The sequence below is a fragment of the Lissotriton helveticus genome, chromosome 7, assembly GCF_964261635.1.
Source record: "Lissotriton helveticus chromosome 7, aLisHel1.1, whole genome shotgun sequence".
In the NCBI taxonomy this organism is placed as follows: Eukaryota; Metazoa; Chordata; class Amphibia; order Caudata; family Salamandridae; genus Lissotriton; species Lissotriton helveticus.
Window position 1 is genome coordinate 920,990,898 of NC_136068.1, and position 25,010 is coordinate 921,015,907.

The window sequence follows — 25,010 nt, forward strand, 5'->3', positions numbered from 1 at the left end:
ATGACATCTATCTGACAGATGATGACTTGGATACTCACTTGAAAAGAGTGAACACCATAATACTTGGGTTCGCAGCAGAGGGTTACAAATTCAACTTTAAAAAATCACGAATTGCCCATCTGACTGTCCTCTGTTTAGGATATAAATTATCAAGTGAAGGCAAAAGCCTAGCAGACAATTTCTTAGAGAAGTATGCTGCACTTCAAGCACCAAAAACGCTGAAGAACTTGCAATCAATACTAGGTTTCCTGAATTTCGGAAGAACATACATTCTAAATTATGCAGAGAGGGTTAAACCTCTCTATGAATTAATAAAACCTGATTTTAAACCAATCAATTGGACTCAAAAACACACAGAAATTTTGAGATCATTGCAAACAGACATGTTAGCGAAAACAAAATTGCAAACTCGCGATAACACACGCGACCTTGTAATCAGAGTCATCCCAGGAAGATGCGGATTCACGTACCTGACCTCTAATGAGGGAGAAAAGGTACTAATAGCATACAAATCACACTTGTACTCACAAGCTGAAAAAACATTCAGTCTTGCGAAAAATGTTGTAAATGCGGTTCAAACAGCTGTAGCAAAAGAAAGAGCCCAGGCCCTAGGCAGACAGATTACTGTTTTAACAGCAGAATCAGCCTTCGAGGCATTAACAAGCCCACGCAATTTAACTACCGTTGTATTAGATCCAAAATGGATACAATGGGAGAATTCTCTTGCTACAGAAAAAGTGAAATACTATTTTGACCCGGAAATGAAAAAATTGAAATATCTAACATATGAAAGAAAATATCCTCTGCCAATCGAAATTCTGCCCATACAACCTTACACCTGTGTAATATATACAGACGGATATGCACAACCCTCAGTTTGGGGAAAACAAGCTTATAACGCTACGTGCGAGGTTGTCAAATGCCGGTGGAACGGAGGTAAATTGAGACCACTGGTAACAATGTCACAATCTGTAAAAGACAATTCATGTCACCAAACTGAATTTTATAGCTTTAAAAATGGCGCTCTACATTGCTGATTGCGAATTCCCGACACGAATAGTGTGCGATTCGCATTCCTGCGTCAAATCATACAATAATGACTTGCAGAAATGGGTTCAAAACGGTTACAAAGATGACACAGGTGCCACAATAAAGCATAAAAAGCTTTGGGAACAGATAGTTCTTTTGCAGAAAGAACTACAAAAGACTCACGTGATGCATACACTGAGTCATCAGCGTGATGGCGTTCACGCTGCAGGGAATTCATTGGCTAAGACAGCCACAGTGGAAGCAACTAATCCGGCTTCCGTAGCCACAAAAAAGCGTTCAGAAAAATACATAGACGGGGAAACCATGCTGGCGGTAAAAACGTCTTCAAAAGGCGACTGCAGCATTACCCGTGAACTATCCACTCAATTATACGTACATAATCGATGCAAACTCCGTTCCTTTTGCTCGAATCCCTGGAGTAGGGGATAGAGTAATTCAAAACACGAACAGGAGAATCTTCTTAATACAAGAAGCACATATGGGATTAGGTCTAAGGCATCAGATGATCAAAGAATCTCTGACAGAATTACAATCAGAATACTGGTGGCCGGGAATGAGCTTGGATAATCACAAATTTGCAAATAATTGTGAAAACTGCAACAGAGATCGCAGTGGCGAACCGGCCGAAGTAGTGCCAGAACACCTAATAGAAAGCATAAGGCGATCTATACGCATGATTAAACAGGAAACATGCGCCCCAATGTATATTATTTAAGACTAGATTCACTTAAAATGTAGACACCAGCGCTCGGCTGACGCCAGAACTGTTATAAAAGATTTGCGAGTCTATATCGGCACATACGCAATTGGCATGCTACATTCTGACCAGGGTCCTGCTTTTAGCTCTCGAGCTTATAAGGAGGCCATGACCAGCATGGGCATTGCATTGCGGTACTCTTGTCCCTTCCATCCTGAGGGAAACGGGATTGTGGAAAGAAAAAAACGAGACATAAAGCAATCTATAACGGCGAGGGTATTAGGTACGGGTGATGGGTGGGTCCAACATTTAACAAGTGTCCAACGTAGTCTTAACAATCTGCCAAGAAATTCTCCAAAAGGTTTCAGTCCGTATGAACTATTGTTCGGGACTAGAATGCACATTCAGGACCTCGATAGTCAGACTTCAGTGGTAGAAGAAAAATGCTTTGATATCAAAGATCGTTTGGCTATTTTACCGGACTTAAATGAAACAAGAAAAGACCTGAGCAACGTAAAGCTAAAACAGCAGCCAACAGCCACTGAAGAGAAACCACCTATCCCAGCAACCCTGTCTGGATTCCAAAGATTGGGGATCTGGTCAGAGAGAAGATCGCGGTGAAGAAGGAATTTGGGCCTTCTTACAGAAAAGCAGTACCTGTCTTAGCTGTCAACGGAACAAGATCAGTTGTACTACCGCCCCTTGCTGGTAAAAAGGAGAACCGAGTTGTATCCATCGACCTGGTAAAACCACAATCATGTGGCCGATAATAAGTAGTAGGCCCAGTGGACTCCCAAAAAATAGCAGAACACCAAAGTTTGCTACAATACAAGAGGTTCAAACTGAGAGACTAATCACATTTGATAAACCTGCAGTGATTAAAAAAGGACTAAGCAATAATGCCATGGAACTTGTGCCTCTTGAAACCCAAATTGCAAGCGTTCATCAAGAAACACCTGTCTACAACGATGTAGCCACAGACTATGCTAATGAAACAAAGAAAATTCCAAAAGCAAATAAAAATCCGGAAGCGATTCCAACAATTGACAGAACTGCATCTGGCTACTTCATCAATTTCGATGACTTTCCTGAGGATCCAAGCGAGCCTGAGGAACAGCCAACAACTAAATCTTTTAAAAACAAAGTAACAGAACTCTTTCATCAACTCAAAGAAACCTATCTGATTTCTCCATTGATTGAATTTTGGATTGTGTTAGGTGTACTTTTCCTCCTGCTTTGGCTCATCATGGTTCTTTGTTTGGGAAAATTCATAGAGGGAAAATATAGTACAATGGACACAGCAAGTCAGAACATCAACTTGGTCCTAAAGCCACACAAGTCATCTCACATAGAGAAAAGAGAACTATCATCCGTGAATGTCACAGCCAATCCAATACCCGGTGGGGTAGCTTGGGACAAAACAGATTACGAAATCTATTGCCCGGTCGAGCTCTTGAAGTATCCACATCAGTTTAAGATTTCATTGAGTGACTTTGTAAAACGAAGCACATTCTCTGATGATTGGGACTTTGAAAGTATTAATGATATGATGTCAGATTTAGTAATGTCAGCAAAATTTACAGAACATGATTACTTGCAGGGTTCATCTAATTATGAAGAATTGTACTGCTACAACCACTTTGCACATCACTATTTGCATAAATTTGCTCAACCTAGAAATGTTTTAAATTATAATCAATGGGAACATTGTGCAACTCCACCAAAAGGCAGTTCAAAAACATTTTATGAGAAATTCCCATACTTCTCAGGGTTTAACACAAGTGAAGCAGAAGCCTTTTATTTCAAAATGTTAAATAAGACAGGAATGAAAACAATGCTGACAAACACTAAATTAATCTATTCAGAAGCATTTTATGAACAAATGACTACATTTGGTTTTGATTTTTGGAAAAACAATATTGAAACAAAAACCATCTGGGGTACCAAAGATTGGCAGGTCCAAGGTATAGAATCATTATTTAGAGCCTGCATGATCCCAGAACAAATTATATTCTTGAATGATACCATTCAACAGACAACCTGTCTTGGCCTAGCCAAAATTAAAGACTTAAACAAACCGTCTATTCCAAAGCCAACACCTGACAATAATAGCACTACAGATGTTGAGATAGTTCGTATCCTATATTTTTAACCAAAACAGAACACATCCTGATTGGAAAAAATGGTTGATCTGGCCCACAGACACAAATAACTGTCAAGATAGATTCCTGAACAAAATACAGGGGTTCAAATTGACCAGGCCAGACCCTAGATACTCCCAGAGACAACAGCCAGGGATAGTTACAACATACAGTGTAGGAAAACTCTGCCTCGAATGGCTACAGAAATCCACACTGGCAGAAATTAAGCACCACTTGACTTTACTTAAAGACGGTGCTGACTTGCGTGATTTCATAATGGGACCAAGCAAACAGCGTCCAAAACGTTTCATAGCGGCCGGTATATATGCAGCTTACAACGAAGCTTGGAAAGAAACGCAAATTGAAACAGCAGAAAAAATACGGGAAATTGACCGTATTAATTTGGAAAAATCACTTTCTGTTGTGGACAATGGGTTAATGACTCTGTCTTCCAGAATATATTCACTGGACAGTATTGTATCATCTTCTATAGATATAATAGAGCAGGACTTGCTTATGTTACAACACGGTCAGTCCCAATTACGTTCTATTGTACAGCTTGGCTGGACGTTACAAAATCTGCGTTCAGGCTACGTGCCTTGGCGTTTAATCAACACAACGTCATTATTCTCTATCTTTAACCTTACTGATACACAAATCAGCTTGGCACAGAAAGGAGCAGAATATACAATTCTGAGCATTGAAAAACTTGAGAGATTACCATTGACAATGTCAGAACGACCTGTCATTGACTGGATAATACACGGAATAATAACTATTCCGATAACAACTTTCCAATTTAAATTCTGTCAAGAGTATATACCAGCAGGCCAGTATGAAAGGTTGGGTAAAGGGTACATTAAGTCATCATGGAAATTACCTTACACACACACATGTTATAGTGAAAAGGAACAGAATGTATTTCTTAGTGGTAATAATTGTAAAAGGTCACTAAGTGGTATACTTCTGTGTCAAGGTATTAACCTGCATGGGGCCTGTGAGGGGACTTCAAATAACCTTTCATGTCACCAGCATGGCACACCTGCAACTCGGATAGAGCCATTCTTTAGACGGCTTTCTAACGGGAGCTATATTCTAATAGTGGACCACAGATGTTGTGGCATGGTGCCAGGAAAAGCTTATCTCCTGAGCGTTAGTTCCATGGTCACTTGCTGTATGCAAGTATTGTTTCCAAACAGCACTCCAGACAGGGAGGCAAAAATTTGGCCATTTTTGAATATCTCTTCTATTCGAATTGATACTTTAAGCAGAATGAAGTATGTTCTTTTACAGACAACTGTGCCCTTGACGTCATCAAAAGAAACGTATGATCTGCAAGTCGCAAGGACAACGGCAGAGATACATAGCCTTTTATCAACAAATTGCCCCCTACATTTCGCAGAAATATTAAGCCAAATCCTAAATATGTCTGATACCAGCGGTATCCCACATGTATTTAAGACAATTTTTTCGGGACTGTTAACACCCTTCACAACAGTTCTGGGCATTTTTCCTAATTTTGTCCATTCTGTCTTTGGCGGCCTACCACTCCTGTTGGGACTCGTAGCAGGCATTTTATTTTTGATACTTCTGCTTCGTTATGGCAAGCCAAAACGCAGACAAGACTCCAGCAACGATGGAAGAAACTATCCTAGCTATACGCTATCGGGACCGCATAACTAAAGTCCTTGGATTAGCCAGGCTAAGAGATCTGAATATGACCTGGTTTCTTTCATTCAGACCCATCTGGCAGAATTGTATCTTACCTGTGCTTCGATGTATGCTATGCGGAGAAGAATGCGTGTTGGACGTCTGTCTTACACTACAATCAGCAGTACCATTGGATACAGATACTTTGCTAAGTCCTGTAATGGGCTCATGCATCGTGTTGTCCCCAGCGGTTACCAATCCTGATGACGGCATTCGTTGAGACTTCACCACTGCGATTAAAGGGTAGTGAAGTACGAGATGAGAGCAACATCACCCAGGTACGACCTTCTGTGAGCATTGCTGATCCTGACATCGATGATAGCAATCATTCTCACGACTGCACAGTTGCGGCATTTTCCAACTTGGTCGAACTTTCACCTGAAGCGGTAAACCACTTTTTTGAAAGTCTGTCTGAAATGATGTTTTCCCCCGAACAGAAAGAATAACTTTTAAGCAAACTAGTACACAGCGTTCCCTGAACTCTGAATTTGGCCTTCTGCTTTGATAAACAAAAGCTACTGAACATATTTGGAACTATATTTTTTCTCTCTCCCCTGAAAGCAAAATTATTTTTTTTCCCGATTCCAAAATATTTACCTTTTTTCTGGCACATGTACTCTGCTTGAAGTAGAACTATTCTTAGAGAACAGAGCTTCTATTTTAGGAACTCTAAAGACAATATATCACGTCAGCCTCTAGCACATTTACAGCAACTGTATTTATATGTGATGGAATGGTCTCAACCCTTTTTTCTGTATTAAGAGCCATTTCATGTGTAAATTTCGCAAATCATTCATGCTGATATATATATGCATCCTTTTTAATGAATGATTACACTGCTTGAAAAGCGTACAGTACCTATAATCATATTCATGTATTTCGCATACACCATTTCAAATGCAAAAATGTATTTTGGGGTGGGTTGGTATACACATGCACCTTTTATGTTTACTATTGCTTAAGTTTTAGTAATGATGGACATTAATTCATGGAGTGGGTGTAGTGTTTTATCTAGGAACCTGAATCGATATTCCTATTTTATGCCCTTGTCCGGTTATAATCAATAATGTCCATACAACGGCATAATAATCATATCCATATTTCAGTCGTAGCACATGCTGTCACATTAAGCAAGGCTACTTCTCCGGCCCCCTAGTAAGCACACCGAGTTCTCTAAACAAAACCAAGCCTCCAGCAACCTGGGAAATCCCCCTTGCTTTTATTTTGATTTCGTCCTAGAACTCCTGTAAAGCACTGTAAGAACGGCCAGTTCTTAGTGACATCTTTATTGACGTCTTATGTCCAACCTTACGTCAAACCCAGGCACCTTTCAGGTATAAATATACCAACGTTGCCTTAAGCAAACACACGGTGGTGATTCTGGAGCAGAGCAGCTATCTACTTGCCCGAGAGCCCAGCTGATGCGAGAGCCCACGGACGCTGCCCCTCCTCTTTGACGCACTGAGAGAGACGCTGTCTTTTCTCCTGCCGAGAAATCCGGCTCAGGTGTTTCCAGATACCTTTTCGGGTTACTGGGATATCAAGTCCTGAGAAAGAGATACAAGACCTCCTGCTTTCTATTACCCAGGTACGGAACTGACTAAACCCTTACAGAGAATTCTTGAGTCAGATTCTTGGCAAAACAAACTTAACTTAAACTGCTACTTACTTACTCCTTCCCACGTATTAGGCTTAGGTCAGGTACACCGGGGTAGGCGTATTTAGAAGCACCAGTTGAGTACGATTAGTCAATGTATATATGTATGTATATATTTTATCTATTTTAAAGTATCATGTGGCTAGGAAACCATATCAATGCTTTTACAGTATTATTTTATAATCCTCCTTTTACTGTACGCACTTTACTTTACCATGAGTATCACAATCCTGGCAGTTCATTTCTCTTGTGTGAGGAAGACGACTGCTCAATAAATAACACCTTTTATTGAAAACGCCCGTCTCTCTTTTCTCTGCATTCTGGTGAAACTAAGTACGCACATTTGACTGAGTGAAATAGCTGTCTATTGTTTTCACACGACTCTAGAGATACACTCTTATTCAGGGAGAACAAAGTTGTCATGTTTTATGGTTGTCAGAAGCTAATCCCTTCTTGTCTATCCAGGGAGGTTAAACTCCTCGTTTATTCGAGAAAGTTTCTAGTGACCTCTGAGCTAGCTGGCAAACCTTAAGTCTAATATAGTCAGTAGAGACCTAGATAACCTCAGTCCTACGTCTACACTGCTGAATATATTATTCCAATGCACAGAGCCTATTGGGAATATAGGAACGACACTACAATGGTGCTGCCTGAAACATACAGCCTGCCTTCTGGCTTCTCTGCCCATGTCAATAAGGAGGAGAACTTGCGATTTGGAAGGTTGTAGAGTGGAGCTAGCATCAGACAGTGACTAATAAATAAAGGATGGCAATATATGAATCATGAATGGTTTAATAGAAACAGTTGGCACGTTCCTTCCTTTATTTCCAACAGTGTCTACATATAGGCTCTTCTTTCTCCACACTACCTACTCTATTTGATGAATATGTCTCCATAGCCACAAGATAGAGGAAGTGCTTGGAGTTCCCCAACAAATACCACTTCGGTGCCTGTTCTGGTGAGACCCCATCAGGCTGTGCCTATCGTAGGTTGTGGGTGCAGTGGGACCACGCTAAGGATACATTGGAAGATTCATTGTGTAGAACCCTGTTTTGTTTTCTCCAGGTGTATGGAGCAACTGCTTACCAGCTAGCTTTAACATTTAAAGGGCTATAGCCAGAAAACTGATCTATGTGAGATAAAACAGCAGAGACAGGAGCTGATGTCTGGCCTTATATCTGGAAGGGGGCACATTTATGCCGATATTGAGTTTTTTGTGTTCCCCTGAATTATTGAATGGTCTGGTTGCTTCTGCAAATCTACTGGAAGGTTATGCAAGACTGTTAATGCCTGAATAGTGAGCATCGTTATCAAACCACAGGGGCAACCCTAGAACAAGAGCCAGGGGCTGTAATAGCTATTATCCAAACAATGGCTCTTGGACTATACTCATACACTGTGTAATTAGATACACATACAGTTAAATCACAAAAAAGGAAAAGAAATCGAAAAGAAGCCTGATATAAACATAATATCGTGAATGACCATGTACATGATATAAATATTTTTAATGTAAAGCAAAAGGCGCTAAAACAGTTACACTCATACTATACGTAAGACAACACATAACATGTAGAAAATCAAAAAACAATGGCAGAGGAAAATATATATACAGCAATAAACACAAGGTACAATCAAACAATAGTGTCCTCTGAGATTTAGCCAATGTTGGAAGCGTCAACGGCGTTTCAACCCACAGTTGTTTAAAGGGTCATCATCAGGACAATGAGCTTCAAGATTGGGAAGCGACCACTTAACAAAGTTTTCTAAAGAAAAAAGAACATGTACATGATATTGATAAATAGTAATGCAAACCAGAACTGATCAGGCCTTAACGACACCGGAATGTGTGCTCGAAAGTTGAAAAATTTGTGAAATAGTAAAAAGATGTATAGTGAAAGAAAGAAAAATAGAACAAATCATCCCAGCAATTACACCAAGTGCCACTAATTAAAATAAAGTGAATCTTAACATTGAAAAAAATTAATCTGGACTATGAAAAGAAGAAGGAAGAGACCTTAAAAAGTGTTCAGCAGGGTACTCCTCCTCATATCCAACAAGAAATCGTATTTTTAATCAGACTTATTTATAAAGCAGGGGAGTCCTAGAGCAGAAGAAAAAAGTTAAAGGCCGAAAAATAATTATGCACTTCTGCCAACCCAAAAAATCAAATAAGTTAGCAAGGTTGAGACAAAGAATTATACCTGTAGATTCAGACTACATACACTAAGGGGTCGATTCCGATTCGGAAAAAAAAACGTCTGTACGATTTGTATCCGGAGCCCTCTCCGTACGAATCGTACCCGTCCGTCCGAGTCGCGTAGTACGATCCGTATTCCGTGAATCCGTTCGAATCGTCGCGATCCGTACGTATTGCAAGGCTGAAACCGTGAACCGTACGACTCGTACACATGCCGTGCGACCCGGCGAGTACGATCCGGACCGGGGTATGAGGACGCGATCCGTACGGTCCTCGTCAGGTAAGGGCGAGTCGTACGGAAAAGCACACAAACACATACACACCGTATGGTCCGTACACCCCATGATCGCAGGGGTGCGGTGCGTACCCCTGCGATCATGGGGTGTACGCACCGTACCCCATGTATGCTGGGTGTACGCACCGTACCCCAAGTACGATGGGTGTACGCACCGTACCTCATGATCGCAGGGGTACGCACCGTACCCCTGCGATCATGGGGGGTACGCACCGTACCCGGGGGGGCCGTTTCGTATCTGTTTCGGCACGAACTCTGCTTTTACGGCTGTTTTGAGCCCCCGTTGAAAAAAGGTCATACGGTGCGTACCCAACACGTATCGTACTTGCTGGGTTGTAAAAACCAGCCGCGAACCGTACAGATGTCGCGTACAGCGGGTTCCGAGGGAGAATCGTACGGAGATTAGAGTCGTACGGTCTCTGTACGACTCGTACGGAGTACGGCTCCTGGTACGAATCGTACTTCGTCGTACGTACGGGGGACGTTGCAAGGTACGATTCGGTTATGATACGTGTGAGCATACGGGTCAGGTCACTGAAATTACAACAGAGACTGACCTGAGGGTGGAAGTTATCCCCTATCCATAACTCAAACGGGAATCAAGAGTACGCTAATTACAGAGTACTCCAACGGCCATGAAAAGCTCAAAGACGACCGTGGCTGAAACAGAAAATCAAAATATCAAACCCCCTTACTTGGGATAGAACTCTGTGTGCAATATCAAGTTGCAGCCGACCGTCAGTTCAAATTCACAGAGAAACGAAAGAAACAAACTTCCGGCTTATAAGCGTACACTCATTAACAGAAAAAGAGAACTGATCGCCGCATCAAGCAAATTGCGGTCGACCCGTATAAATGCCATATAAAATGCCTGATCCAAAAAATTATTAAATGGATAAATAGTTAACCATCATGGTGTCATAAATTTCTCAACAGTGAACAGAATGAAAAAATAATAAAGAAACTAAGAAATTCAGCCGACCGGAGAAAAAAATGTCAGCCATTTTTAGAACAGTTTCAAGGATAAAAAGGGAAATAAAGCCCCATTACCAAGAACAATGATTGTTTTCAACATACAGCAATATATTTCCGAAATTACAACATTCCGTTGACACGATCATTGCCAACAAAATGAATGATTAAACAACATAAATGCCCATATTTATACAGTCAATTTCAACAATTAACGAAGTTCAAAACAATCTTCACAGTTAAGTTATCATGGCAAACTTTTAAGTCAAGCAAAATGTATCATTGATACATACAATGTCGGGCCGTTAAGTATATTCAATGTTTTGATGCGCATTGAACAGCAAAACAAAGCATATGGCCATCAAAACATAAATAGAAAGATGACAACAGAATGGAGTAAACATAGAATATATACATAAGCCCGAATAAAACACATGTTAAATCAGCTTATTGGTTCAATAGTAACAAATCTCACATTCATATATTCTACAAAGACATAATACCACATTTACATACATCAGACAATATTTAGATGAAAAATACAGTTATCACATATATCAAACCATTATCCAATGGGATGATAGATTCAAACGTACGTTAATGCTGGTACCTTATGGATACCTCAGCCAGATGGGGGTAACCTTACAGGAATTGAAGACAGAATCATACATTTTAAGATAGACATTAATTGAAGAGTACAGCTGTACATTCTTTAAGACTATTGAGTCCCTTGTTAATGCTATCACAGCGGAATATCCACCAACACTCAGCTTGATCAAGTCTTCTGGCGATGTCGCCACCCCTACGGGGGCCTTTGATCAGTTCAATTACCTGCCATCGCAGTTCAGACGGAGAATGGCCATACTCCCGAAAATGTGTCACTAAGGGTGCGTGTTCATTTTGACAACGAATGCGACTTTTATGTTGGGATAGTCGCGCCTTCACACGTTGTGTGGTCTGACCAACATAAATCAGACCACACGGGCACCAAATGGCATAGACCACATTTTGCAAATTGCAATTAGTGTGGTCCCGCAAATCATATTTAACATTGCTCTGTACAAAGTGCTTGGTGTTAGTTGTGGAATCACACATTAGACAATTTCCACAGCGATAGTGGCCCACGATTTTATTAAGGACCCATAGTGTGGTTAAATCAGGAGAAACCTTAGTGGGCAGAGCAGCTCTGACTAGGTGATCGCGTATGTTTTTGCCTCGCTTAAATTAAAAAGGGGTAACTCATTCGAGATTCCAACCGCCTGTATCAAGGGCCAGTGTCGTTTTACAATTTTCATAATTTGGTTACTTTTAGTACCAAAAGTGGTGACAGATGGTATACGTGCAGATGTTTTAGGATCACGAGGAGTCAAAAGAAATTCACGATGATTATACCATGCACTTTTTAAAGTGCGTTTAATGAGTCGCCTGGAGTAGCCACGATGTCCTCCCTAAATTGACAGTTCCTGCGAATCTGCAGGAACTGACCAAAAGGGAGTCCATCCTTCAGACCACGTGGATGATGGCTGGTATATTCCAAGAGTGTATTCCTGGCCGTGTGTTTAGTAAAAAGCTCTGTGGCCAGCTTACCCTCATGAGGAATGAAGGTTAGATCAAGAAAATCAGCACTCTCATTGCTGGGGCTGGAAGTGAATTTAAAATCCTGCGAACAAGAATTAAGCCACATCAAAAAGTCCTGTAAGCTAGAGGTATCCCCAGTCCAAACGAAAAAAATATTGTCAATATATCGGGGCCAATGGCGCACGTTGTTGAAGTATGGATTCACGTCTTATAGATATATGCCTGTTCAAAATTGTCCACAAAAAGAATAGCAAAATTGGGGGCATAAGAAGCCCCCATAGATGTACCCTTTATCTGTAAATAGAAAACACCATCAAATTCAAAATAGTTTCTGGTGAGCGAGATGGTCAATAGTTTGATGATGAAATCAGTGGGGACATTTACAAGGCCCGGGCGGGTATCCAAAGCCTGTCTGATAACTTCAATCCCCTCCCTTTGTGGTATGTTTGTGTGTAAGGATTCAATATCCAAACACATGAGTAACTCAGTCAAAGGATCAAATTGCATTTGGGCCAGTTGGCAGATGATGTCACCACTGTCACGTACATAGCTGCGAGTTACAGGGGCTAACTCCTTGATAAATACATCTATATATTTACACAAAGGTTCCAAGACAGACCCACAGCCAGAGACTATGGGTCGGCCGGAGGTGAGCATGTCACATGAGCATTCTTATTTTTAATTGTCTCTGTTTTGACTGTATTTATGTATTACAGGTCTAGATTATGCTTGTCTGGTTCAGTTTGTGTGCACCCCAAGTGTTTACTTAGCACTAGACCTTTTTAAAGGCTTAAAGTAGAATGATACTTCCTTGCTTCATTTGTGCAACGCTAGCAGAATAGTGTATTGTTCTGTGTGTGCAAATGCCCTTTTCTGTCTGTTCTCTGCTACTTTAACTCCAGAGGAATTTTCAGTTTGTCATTGCTTTACCCCACCATATGTGGTTGGAAGGTACATTTTTCTGTAGAATGGTGTTGGCAGAGGTTCAGGCTTGTGGTTTTGAAAGTATACTAGGGTCCGAATGCTTCAGATGAAAGTACTGCGTTGACAAAAAGTATACAAGCTCTTTTTGATTAGGGAGGAGCAGGTAGAAAAACAAGGTGCGGAGAGAAGTGGTGTCTGTTGGGAAATATAACTAATGGCCATTCAGACTCCAGTAGGTGTGCATGGCTATAATATGTCTCAGAAATACAGAGCATGCTGACATAATACCACAGGGCATACAGGAAGTTTCTGGAGTACTTGGGATGTGGGATGAGTAATATTTGGAGTCTATATTTTATTCGCTTTAATACCCTCTATTAGAGCTTAATTACCAATTAATATAGTAATAAAGCTAAGAATGTTGATCTTAGTTCAGTTCATCTTGAGTTGGTTATTAACCCATCTGCTCGTGGGCACGTTTGCATTTTTTCTGCAGTAGCACTCAGACCCTGAAACCAGACTATAAACTGCCGTCAGAAAAATCTGGGTGTTGTCTTCACACATGAGGATTGTACCACAAAGATCAGAGGGGAAAGATGCATATAAAAAAAGAGGTGATACAACAGACCCTTTAGGAGACGCGCATGCAGGGACTTTACTAGATTTAAACAGTGGAATAGTTGCACTCTGACAGTAATCTGTTAAAAAAGAAAAACTGGTGTTATTCAGATAGTGCAGCATCTCCTTTTCAGGCGTAAATAAGTCTAGACAGAAGCAATTGATGGCCATTGGTGGTGAGTGCCTTGAAATGGTCTGAGAGCACCAATGCTAAGACACAGCTTTACGTCCACATGTATTCTGAAGACCGGCTGACAGAGTACCTGTACGGGGAAGAGTGGGAAATGGAAACAGAGATGGGCGGGAACAATGAAGCAGGGTGGCTCTCTAGACCATGAGAGAAACAAAATTAGTGGCGAGAGATTGGTGACTAATGAAGACAATATCACAGGTAGGGGAGAGCAGAGTTTCAACGTTCAAACTGGGAATGCGGGGTAACATTAATGGAGCCCGCTTTGAGATGCTGATTAGGGGCAAAGTGGTAAGACACATTTGGAGGGTGAGAAAGAGGATAAAGAAAAGATGGAGATAAAGGATGAGGGTACATGTTCAATCTTGCCAAAAACAAATGACGGAATACCATACAGCATGCCATATTTGCATGGTCAGTAAGACAGGTATCACCGAAATAAGTATGTTGAATGTAAATTAATTATCGGTCTCTCCGGTATTGATTATTTGTATTTGGAGGCAATTTCAAACCCTCGATTTTATGCACCATTTTGCAGAGACTTTCATAGACAAACATCCCTGTCTTGTGAACTTTTTATGCCAGTCTCTCTGAATTTTTCGTTTCTTCTTTCAGGATTTCTAGTAAATACTTTCATTCCTCGAAGAATGTGAGGAAGTGTCTTAAATATCTACATAACTGGGTTAGTGTAACAAAGTGTCACAGTATCTATAAATCTTTCTGCTTCTAGTTTCTTAGTGAGGATTCCTTGAGAGTGCTGCTCCAGTGAAATTAGTTGCTGTGATGTTGTATTGTAGCCGTTCTTTGTAAAGTCTACTGGTTTTTTGAGAGCCTGTTAGTAGAAAGAATTTTTTGAACTTTGCTTCAAATGGACATTAAGCTTACAGGACAAATATCCCTGTGCATCATCCAAGATTTGGGAAATTTCTGTGAATAAATAAAACGTATTTTGTAGAAGTGGCAGCACAAGGATTTGTTGGGTAAATGTTCAATTATGCATACTCACTCCGTGAAATAATTTAGCATCAGTTTTTCAGACCGTGTGAATTATTCTGTTTGTTGTTGGCATAGACTTAACAAAATACTTTTTTAGTAAGTGGTTTTGTTGTTGTCAGTTCAAAACTTCTTGAAGCACTTATTCTCAGTCTACGGTTGCCATAATAGGAGTGCTTGGCTTTGTTTATGTCCTGCTCTGAAACAATTTCTGCATGACCTTAATTGTCGTACTTTTTTAGGTTTATGTCCAGGTTTGCTCGCCATCAGGCTTAGATTGTGTTGGAGCCCTTGGTGGTTGGGTACCTGAACTTCTGTACGTTACTGACATTTTATTTCTGAGTGAATCATTATAAGGACTACGATTGTTCTAGTAATTTCAGCAATCGATGCACGTTTGATTGAACTCTCAACCAGTTTCATATTACACATATGTGTCGGTCGGTCTTTGTGTTATATCTGACCAGAAATGTCTTTGCTTCCAGTTTTTGAATGCCTTTTTCGACGCTCCTTTGTTACTCACTCTCAACTTGTTGTCTTTAATGATTTCATTCAACAGATTGAATTTAGTCAATATTTTTCAGTGGACGTAATCATTATACAAGTTTTTAGAGTGAAAAGTCAATTTCTTACTGTTACGGACAGTGAAAGCTGGTTTCTTTTCACATGCTTTCACAGGGGTTCCCAGAAAGTGGTGCTGTACTTTTGAATGGCCCAGTTTGGTTCCCATGTATTGTTTTTCCTCCCCTTTGTTGCATCCTATTCCTTTAGCACATAGAATTTAATTTAATATTAACTCTTGGTTTACTGGTCCCTGTGTTATACACATATTTCTGTTTTTTTTGCTCTCCCTTTTAAATAATAGATCCATTGTGTTTTGAATTGTTTTCTGCTATTTTATATGTACTGACTGTGTTGCTGGCTCGTAGGCAGTTTTATTAATATTCCTAACAACTTGGTTTGTGTGAACTGGTGACTGATTGCATGCTTTGGTAAGTTACTGTTTATGCTTGGTAGTTCATGCGTCAGACGTGCAGATGCAAATTTGACTTTTCCCCCTACCAAAAATGTATGAGCAAGGTGGTAAAGAACCCATAGAGGGTTGGTTGTATTTGACTGTTTTAAAGTACAGAACTGTTTGGCATTAGTCTGAAAGCAGGGGATGCAGTCTGGTAGATAAATTATTAATTTCAAAGGGAACCAATCCACTAGTGGCTTAGACAGTGACACCGACCCAGCTTATGTTGAAGTGACCTTAATTATCCTATGGTATTGCCTTTAAATTTCCAATTAAAAAATGGAGACCGCGATATTTTTCCTAACTTCAACAACGTATTGCCCGTCATAGCTGTCATAGTAGTGTGTATGTCCTGGCATTGTGTCTGCTCCAAAAAACTGCCTGGCCTAATTATGTTCATTCATATTCCTTTTCGATTTTCCTCCTCTAATGCTGTTGTTTAAGGAAAATAAGTATAGGCTTCACCAAAGCCAGGAATTGACCACATCTCGACAGTAGCATGGCTTCACTTCAACTGTTTTTGCCTTTATTCATTTAGGGGTTAGGCATCTCTTTATTACGGCAGATAAACTTTTCATTTCTCAGATTGTAAAAGTAGCAGTTTAATTAAGTTGCTCGAAGAAGGTTCTTCCAGTGCTGTGATAAAAGAAAGAACTGGATGGAATGCCAGCCTAAGAACCTACCAGACTCTATTGTCTCATTTCTTGGCCGCCAAGCTTTAGCTCAAGTTTGTCAGCCGTATCTGTATATATGCTTCTCTTGTGTTCTTGCCACATTGATATGTTTCCCTTTGTTGCATTGCGTACATGTCACCCACTGCCTACTTAAGTGGCACACCTGCTATTCTTTTCATTGTTTGGAAATATTGCCCAAAATACCCTTCTAGAGGTCTACTGAAGGTGTTTGGACCTAAACATTCGTATTTCTGCTTTTTTGTTCATGCAAAAATGATAGTTTCTAAATTTAATGAAATTGACCATGATTGAGAACAGATATTACAGGTAAGTACATTTTATTCTCTCTCATTCAATACATACAAGGAGCGTGTATTTTGGTTATCTGGTTTGGTAGTATATCAAATGTAATAATGGAAAATAAGCACATTAGTAAGTAAAAGAGGATGGGCACGACTGGCTAACATGGTAATCTACCTCAACGAACAAAGTAACTAGTGTAGCTTGCTGCACTCTTTACTTATATTTATTATTTTTATTGTATATAATGCTCTTATGCTCTTATAATGCTCTTATGTGACCTCCTATCACCTGAGACCTCCCAGTGACCCTAGAAAGAGGGGAGAAAAATGAAGATAGGTGCAATTAATCATTGGTTGTTCAGGGGAAGGGTACAAAATCAAAGAATGGGAGATGGGCAGTTCCAAGGAATTAGGGCCTCATTTATGAGGAATTGGCATAGGGCAGCATCGCATGTGTTCTTGCTGTGCTGCCCCACGCCAATGTGAAAGAGCAGGAATGCAACGTATTTATGAAATACAATGTATTCCTGTCCTTTCCCCCTGTGCTGGCACTCAATTTGCTGCCTTGCCCCAACATAGGCACACTTGCACCATGATGTAAGGCTGCCTACGTTGCAGGCAGGGTTATTTTTGTGCAGGAAGGAGTACCTTCCTGCACAAAAACAATCCCAAAAGGCGTTTTCCTCTTTCAATGTGTGCCGTTAGAATGCAGCACACTTAAAAAGAAGAAAAAACTACGAGAAATATTTCTCCTTGTTATGCCTGCTCTAGGGAGGCGTAAGGCTTTGCCAGTGCCTCAGGTGTGTGTGATTAAGTAAATCAGGGGCAGCGTTCAAATTCATAAGTGCTGCGTGGGAAAACCCACCACCACGTCCGTGGCTTTGCGTCATCTCATAGGTATGATTGAAAGGCTAATGCCGCCGGAGCGTCAAAAAAAGTGACACTCCGGCTGCCTCTCATAGATAAGCCCCTTAGTCTGCAGTGAGGTCCGTTGCGGTAATACGTCAAAAGCGATATTATGCAAAACAGATATGAGAGAACATTTTTCCCTCGTGGCTGCAGGTCTAAGGTTGAATAATGCCATATTGGCTAATCAATTACTGGTTTGTTGCAGTCAGTTGCAGTACTCTGTCTGGCTTCCGGTAGTCTGCTGTTCTTTCCTCAAACTATCCTCGCATGTCTCCCACTTATTAGCAACCTTAACAAAGAGTCTATGAACTATAGTTGTAGAAGTGATTGTAGTAGTCACCTTAGTATAGGGTTGAGGCACATAGGCAGTAGCGGCACAGTGAAGCTAGCACTGTATACTCAGTGAAGGCTGAGAAAATAATAATTCACTATTTGTGTGGATGTGGACTGACAAAATTGCACATTATCCTAATTAATTTTGTTATTTGTACAACAGGCGTCTGGAGACTTTGTGAGCCAATCAGGACTGCAGGCCCTTGAACAATATCAAGACAAAGAAGAGCTCCAGTACAAAATCAGCGTTATCGTTGGACAATGTGTGGTAAGGAAAAAGCTAGCATGAGTGCCTGTGCATAGTGCCTGCTCCTGTCACCTGAGTGTAGGAGCCCTCAATATCACCACCCCTGTGCAGGCAGCCCAATCAGCACAATGCCCTCTGCCAAGGCCCAAGCACGTACAGCTGTATCCATACGCATGACTGTATTGCAAGCAGGGCTTAGAGCAAGTCTTTGCACCATTTGTTTCCAAAGAGGCTGATCACATAGTCTCTCATGTTGTAATATTGCTGTAACATTTTGATGTCTATTTGCTTCAGACATGCAGAGAATTGATGTTTTTTTAATCACTTATAGTCTATAGTTACAGAGGGGTAACAGTCAATTATAGGAATGTTTTTCACCGAGGAGTTCTGGGTGATTTAAAATAGACAACGAAATAGAAGCTCTAGTTGCCTATGATATCACTCAGAACTCTAAGTTTAAAAACCTCCCTGTAATTCACTTTTTACCCATCTATAATTGTATGTATGTAAGCCTTCCAAATCATGGCCTCTCATTCTGTCCCCAATTTAAAAGAAAATACCTTACCTGCCATCCTTTAACCGCCCACCACCTTCCTTGCTGTCTTTCCCTCTACTGCAGCTGTGCTTTCTGTCAAAACAAACAAGCAGTACTTCCTGATAGGCTCTCAAAGAACCGTGTCAGCATGGCCTGTAAGGTCTGAATGATGTAGCAACAGTGGGTAACAAGTTTGTTATCAACTTGTGCTATTTCATAGCAGTGAGTTACCAGATTTAGAATCTAGTGTAAACTATAGAGGTTTCCTATAGAAGCCATGTATAACAGGCCACTTATTTGTCTGTGAAAGATGATTACATATGAAAAGATCAACGCATAGCAGAACATTTCAATATGTTTCTGGGTATTTGCAGCATTCTGAACATGGTCCATCAATATGAGCGAGCCTTACCCTGCATGTTCTGCTATTGCGCAATGCTTTGTGTAGAATAAACAGTGTAATGAGCCCAGCACTTCATGTGGCCTCTCTGAGACACTTTACCTTCGAACCCTAATCTTCTTATGTTTATCTTCCATATTATCGCTCAGGTCAGCTATGTTGTGGTTGTTCTTGGCACCCGGGTGGAGTTCAGGATCAGGCAGCAAGTCACTTGAAACCCTCTCATTCTGGCACTCTCTTCCATTGGCCCGTAATTGTAATATGACACTTTCTACCAGGGGTGTTGATACAAAATGAAAATCACCAGGCGTCTCATGCTGTAAATTGTTGTACTAAGTTTGTCACTCTTCTAAGTGGCATGTACAGTTACTAAAGGTTTATTTGGTTTAATTCTGCTTCGTTGCACATGCTACCTTTAAGTAAATAAAAAAGGTTTGTCTATTTTCAGGCTACTATTTTCTCTCATGAACAGAATATGAACAGTCACCATCAGATAAAGGCATTAAAATGATAGCCATGCTATGACTGTTCACAAATATAATTTAATAAAATAATGCACATTTATTTTAGGTGAGTATCATGAAATATACATCTATATCACTTAGTCAAGTGACATAATGGTGTGGAACTGCACTAGTGAAAAAGGTGCAGTTGAATTGTTACTCATAACCATTTAAATGGCATTCAAAATAATTGACCCTTAGTCTGCTACTGTGACTGTTCTACATGAGGTTCTCTAGTATTACATTTTTCATTGATTCACATGCTTGGATCTTCTCCGCCATCGAGGTTAGAATCCCATGGTAAATATAACAAGCTGTATAAATGAAAGCATTGTTTAACAAGCTTAAATAAGTGACATTGTAAACGAATTCACATAATTTTAAGAACTACATTTCATCAAGTAAGGGTCCGCTCAGGAAGCACATGTCCCCTCAAAGGCGACCATACCTCAGGTTTCTTACTGTATATCATGTGAAGGTAGTCTCCCTGAGAACTGCTCAGTTTATCTTCTCTGAAGCTGATTTTTGACAACTACAAATTCTACTTTAACCGTAACGGACTTCACAATTATTGTAAATTCTGACAGGAAAATGACAGCTGTCCCCCAAAAAGGGTCTTTTTAGGACTTGTAGTTCCTTAGGAAAGCTTTGGCTCCACTCTGAAGACTTCCTTATGGAGTGCCTTTACTCCCTTCACCTTAAACATAAGGCCATGACTGTAAGTACTCCTGTGGTTTTTCAGCAAACCTGTCAAAGACAGGGAGGGCAGGTTACTTATTTGTGTCATAAAAATAATGGCAAGGAAGAATTCATCCTCTGAAGATGAAGGTCGGAGAACATTATTTTTTCACAAAAAGATCCACAAAAAAGGGAATTCCATACATAAAGGGAAACCTCTCAAGATCCCTCTAAGACGATCCACAGGAGGCAGTTGGAGAAATGTCCTGCCTTAAATGTAAGAAAACGTATGAAGAAGCAAAATTTGTCATCTTCAATAAAACTTGAAAAAACCAGGTCAGAGCCTTCCACTCCTTCTTTAGCTCCTAGTTCTGATTCAAAGAAAACATTGACATACCTCTCGTCGATGAGATATACGTTGTGGAAGGAACCGTCGACGACAGACACGGTAACATCTTCAACAAATATGAGATCTTTTTTGTCATGCATATTGACGACAACTTCAACAGCTTTACCGTCTACAGTATTGGCACTATCAACAACAACTTCACCATCATTGACGACTCGGATGTCGGAGCTTAAAGCATTTTTCAAACTTTAAAAAACCTTTGTCAGTAACACTGTTGACTGGTTGTCAGCGAAGCAGCCAAACATTATTTTAATTGCGTATAAGAAAATACCAGACCCTATCCTTCCGGAAAACACTTTCTCCAGCTAAGTCTTTCCTCTACCATCTATGCATTTGTTGGATGCGGACGAGTCTGCGGATGAAGGTCTTTTTATCCCTGTATACAGCCCCACACAACTTTACGTAAAATGTCAGGATGATGATGACAAGAATTTAGCTAGAGAGTTTACAGCCCAAAATCAACCAGATGCAATTGGATACAGGTCTGATTGCTGAACAGTACTCTTATGATCCCTTTAATTAACAGGATCAATAGCAGGAGCCAATAATGCAGGACCCAACAGCCTTGATCACAGCTCTCCACCACATGCTTTCAGACTATTACAAAAGGTTACAGAGTGAGGTGCTCCTCCTGTACTTCCACAACTGACTCTCCTCCTCCTACTCCTCAACACACTGCACCTTGTTTATGCCTTGTCTAGTCCATTCCATAAGAAGTCCAAGTTTGTAATCAAAACAGGTTGTTTCACCTAAAACGCTAGCAAAGATATTTATTCAGATATTTATTCTGACAATGAAGAACCAGAGGAAAGTTAGCTAACTAAGGATTCACTTGCTAATGCTGGAGCAGATTGGGATGATTGTTACACCACTCTCAGCCCGCTTACTCTACAGGTCACTAGTTCCCCTCTGATTGACATTCATGCTCTGTGAGAAAGAGCTCCCAAGTGGTTCGATCTCTCATTTAGGTGGAAGTTTACTTTTTATACTAAGGTCCTTGCCTGGAATTCAGTGAAAGCAATATCCACAATCAACCACATCGGATCAGAGGGCATGAAGATAATGTTAAAATTGGAGATTCTTTTGAGCCTCTAGGAAGGAGCGATCGAGGTCGCCTATACCCATCGGAATATAAGTTTCTAATCCAGTTTCTCTTGTGTCAAGAAAAAATCTGGAGACTGCAGACCAATACTCTTTATGGCAATTAAACAAATTCCTGAAAAAACTATCATTTTGAGTGGTTATGCCACAAGACGTCCTCCAATTACTAGATCAAGGAGATTTCCTTTAGATCTCCAGGATGTTTATTTCCATATCATCTCATCCATCACAACCATCAAAAATAGTTAGGTTTGAGGTGGTTGGATGTCATTACCAATTTAACATTCTACACTTCGGTCTCAATTCTGCTCCTCAAAAATTCATCAAGTAATTACATAGCCGCAGTGTTGACTTATCTCAGAAGGAACAGACACCAGTTTTTTCCATACCTGGACAACTGGCTCATACAACCACGTGCAAGGCCTTGCCTGTAAAAGAAAGGACGCTGAAGCTAACCAACTTAGCCGCGTACCTCTTGAAAAAAGTCTGTTTCAGTTTGAGTATTTCATAATTACGGGGATGATGTCTTCCTACTGTCACTTCTGCAAAAGGCCGTTTACTGAAGAGTTAGACAAACAGTGGACTCAAAGCCGAGGATCTTTCAAAGACATCATACAGATTACTCGCAGAATGAGAATTGCCATACCTTGGTGGATGTAGGAAGCCAGTATCTTGTTAGGCCTAACATTCCTAAGCTTGTCACTTCAATTCGTGATGACCCCAGATGATGATTGGAAATTTCTAGAGCGCAACAAATGTCCATGGGCATCAAGGCACTGTAGTCTTACTAGACTGCTGGGCAGGAGCTGAGAAAGAGAGGAGAAAGGAGTCCCAGAATCTCCTATGTCTTACTAAAGTGTAAAAAGCCAAGTTTTAACAGCTTTCTAAAGGGAAGATAGAGCGGTAGACTATTCTGAGGTAAGATAGAGTGGTAGACTGTTCCACAGCCTTGCAACCGTAACTGAAAAGGCTCCGCCTCACCATTTCTTCCTGTGGACTCTGGGAACGATCAAATGATTGCCAGATGCAGAGCAGAGATTTCTGTCTGGTATATACGGTTGGAACATGCTTTTATATCTGCTGGACTTTCCGAGTAGAGGGCAAGTCCTTCCAAGATGCTTTTCTAGAATCTGGGAAACACATTTACAGGACTTGGAATTCAAAGGAAAATGGATATCTCAAGAGATCAAGATGCACATCAATCTTATAACGCCAAGAACAGTAGCCCTAAGACTTTAAGCAAACACAAGGAGAAGATGGACGGAGTGCTGAAACTTTTCAGCCACTCACCCCCAGTCACAGATCTGGGTTGAATCCACCATCGTTCTTTAGCTCACTTCTCACCTCAGTTCAGACCCAGCTATATGCAAATCAGTCTTGACCCTGTGCGTCATGGGAACAGTCCAGCCCAAACTGCCAAGCCAGATTTTCCCTGAACCGGAAAGAAGCATCATGTTGCCTGTTTCGGGGTAACACCCCTCATCAGCCATGCTAGCTTTAATCCAGTGGCAAAGTGAGCTAGGGACCCACGTCTGGGCATACCCTGCCCTAAGTTGGCAGGGTATGCCCGGACGTGGGTCCCTTGCTCACTTTACCACTGGATTCAAGCTAGCATGGCTGATGAGGGGTGTTACCCCTAAACCGGTCCCAGGATGTTTTGTGTTTGCTTTGCGTTGTTCGCCATAAGACTTTAAGCCTTTCTTCCCAGACTAAAACGTTCATTTGTACTAGTTCACTCAGGTAACACGACAGCGATGTACTACCTAAACAAGCAAGGCAGGATAAGGCCACGCCTATTGTCCATGGAATGCCAAGTATCAGGGAAATGGATACTTACTCCAGTATTAGAACTTTCATAGATTCACATGCTTGAATCATTACCCGTCATCGAGATGGGAGTCCCTGGTATATAAAAATAGCAACTCAAAGCCAATACAGACAGGCTAGGCACATATCAATTTTGTAACTTGTCTCTATTGTTATGTTGTTGTTGTTGTTGTTGTTTCGACTTTATTTTGGCTAATATAGCCATAAAAGCAGGAAGTACAAAAGAAAAAAACATTTACAGACAGTTATACACAGACAGTTATACACAGTACCCTATACCAGCAATTAGTCACATAATCAGGTTACAATGAATGGAACGGGGCAATCGAACAATTAATTCATGTCAATGATTTTACAAATACCACATTAAAATCAAGATCTCATTTTATAAATTAAGTAAAAGAATTATTATTCATGTATTTAAAAGTTTAAAAAACATTTTTAAAATATATAATCAATGCTACTATGGTAACTTGTGCAGGTTGAGAAAGGCTAGGGACCCAAATTTTACATTACAGCTTGTATCCAAGCTGTTTTATGATTAGGTACACGTTAAATAAGAACCTGCTTATACAAACCACTACCAGTTGAGAGGTATTAGACTTGATTATACGCTCTGCTTCTTTGTAGGATCTAACACCCATGTTTTACAGAGAGGTCTAATCCAACGGTCTCTAGGTGACTTATAGACTGGATAAAAAAACATTAGATGGACATCATCTTCTTTTGCCTTTTGAGAGCAGAGAATACAAAAACCACTATCATTTATACCCCCCACCTACAGGTATTTGCATTCGTCAGGAGGACCCCATATCTAAATTGTAAATATAACGTTTTTGCCAGTGGCGGTCCTATCTCGTCCATAAACGGTTCAAATACAGCAATATCCTTTACACTCAGGAATTTTAGGGTCAGTGTGCCAATTGATGAACTATGAAGTAGTTCACCATTGACATAAGCCCAAAAAGCGGACTTTAGGAGTTTTTTACATGGAGGTGTCATATTCTGAGGCTCTTCCCAATAATGGGATAGTCCTAATCTAGTACACC

The 25,010-nt window shown here is 40.5% G+C and overlaps 1 protein-coding gene across 3 annotated transcripts in view; it reads left to right on the plus strand.

The window, feature by feature from the left end:
• TMCO6 (transmembrane and coiled-coil domains 6) overlaps positions 1-25,010 on the plus strand; it is a 197,664-nt gene that overhangs the window by 101,601 nt on the left and 71,053 nt on the right. For all 3 annotated transcript variants that reach the window (XM_078653435.1, XM_078653437.1, XM_078653436.1), the window contains one exon: positions 18,425-18,529. In XM_078653435.1, coding sequence (XP_078509561.1) covers positions 18,425-18,529 — 105 coding nt within the window. The remainder of the gene's footprint in view (positions 1-18,424; positions 18,530-25,010) is intronic.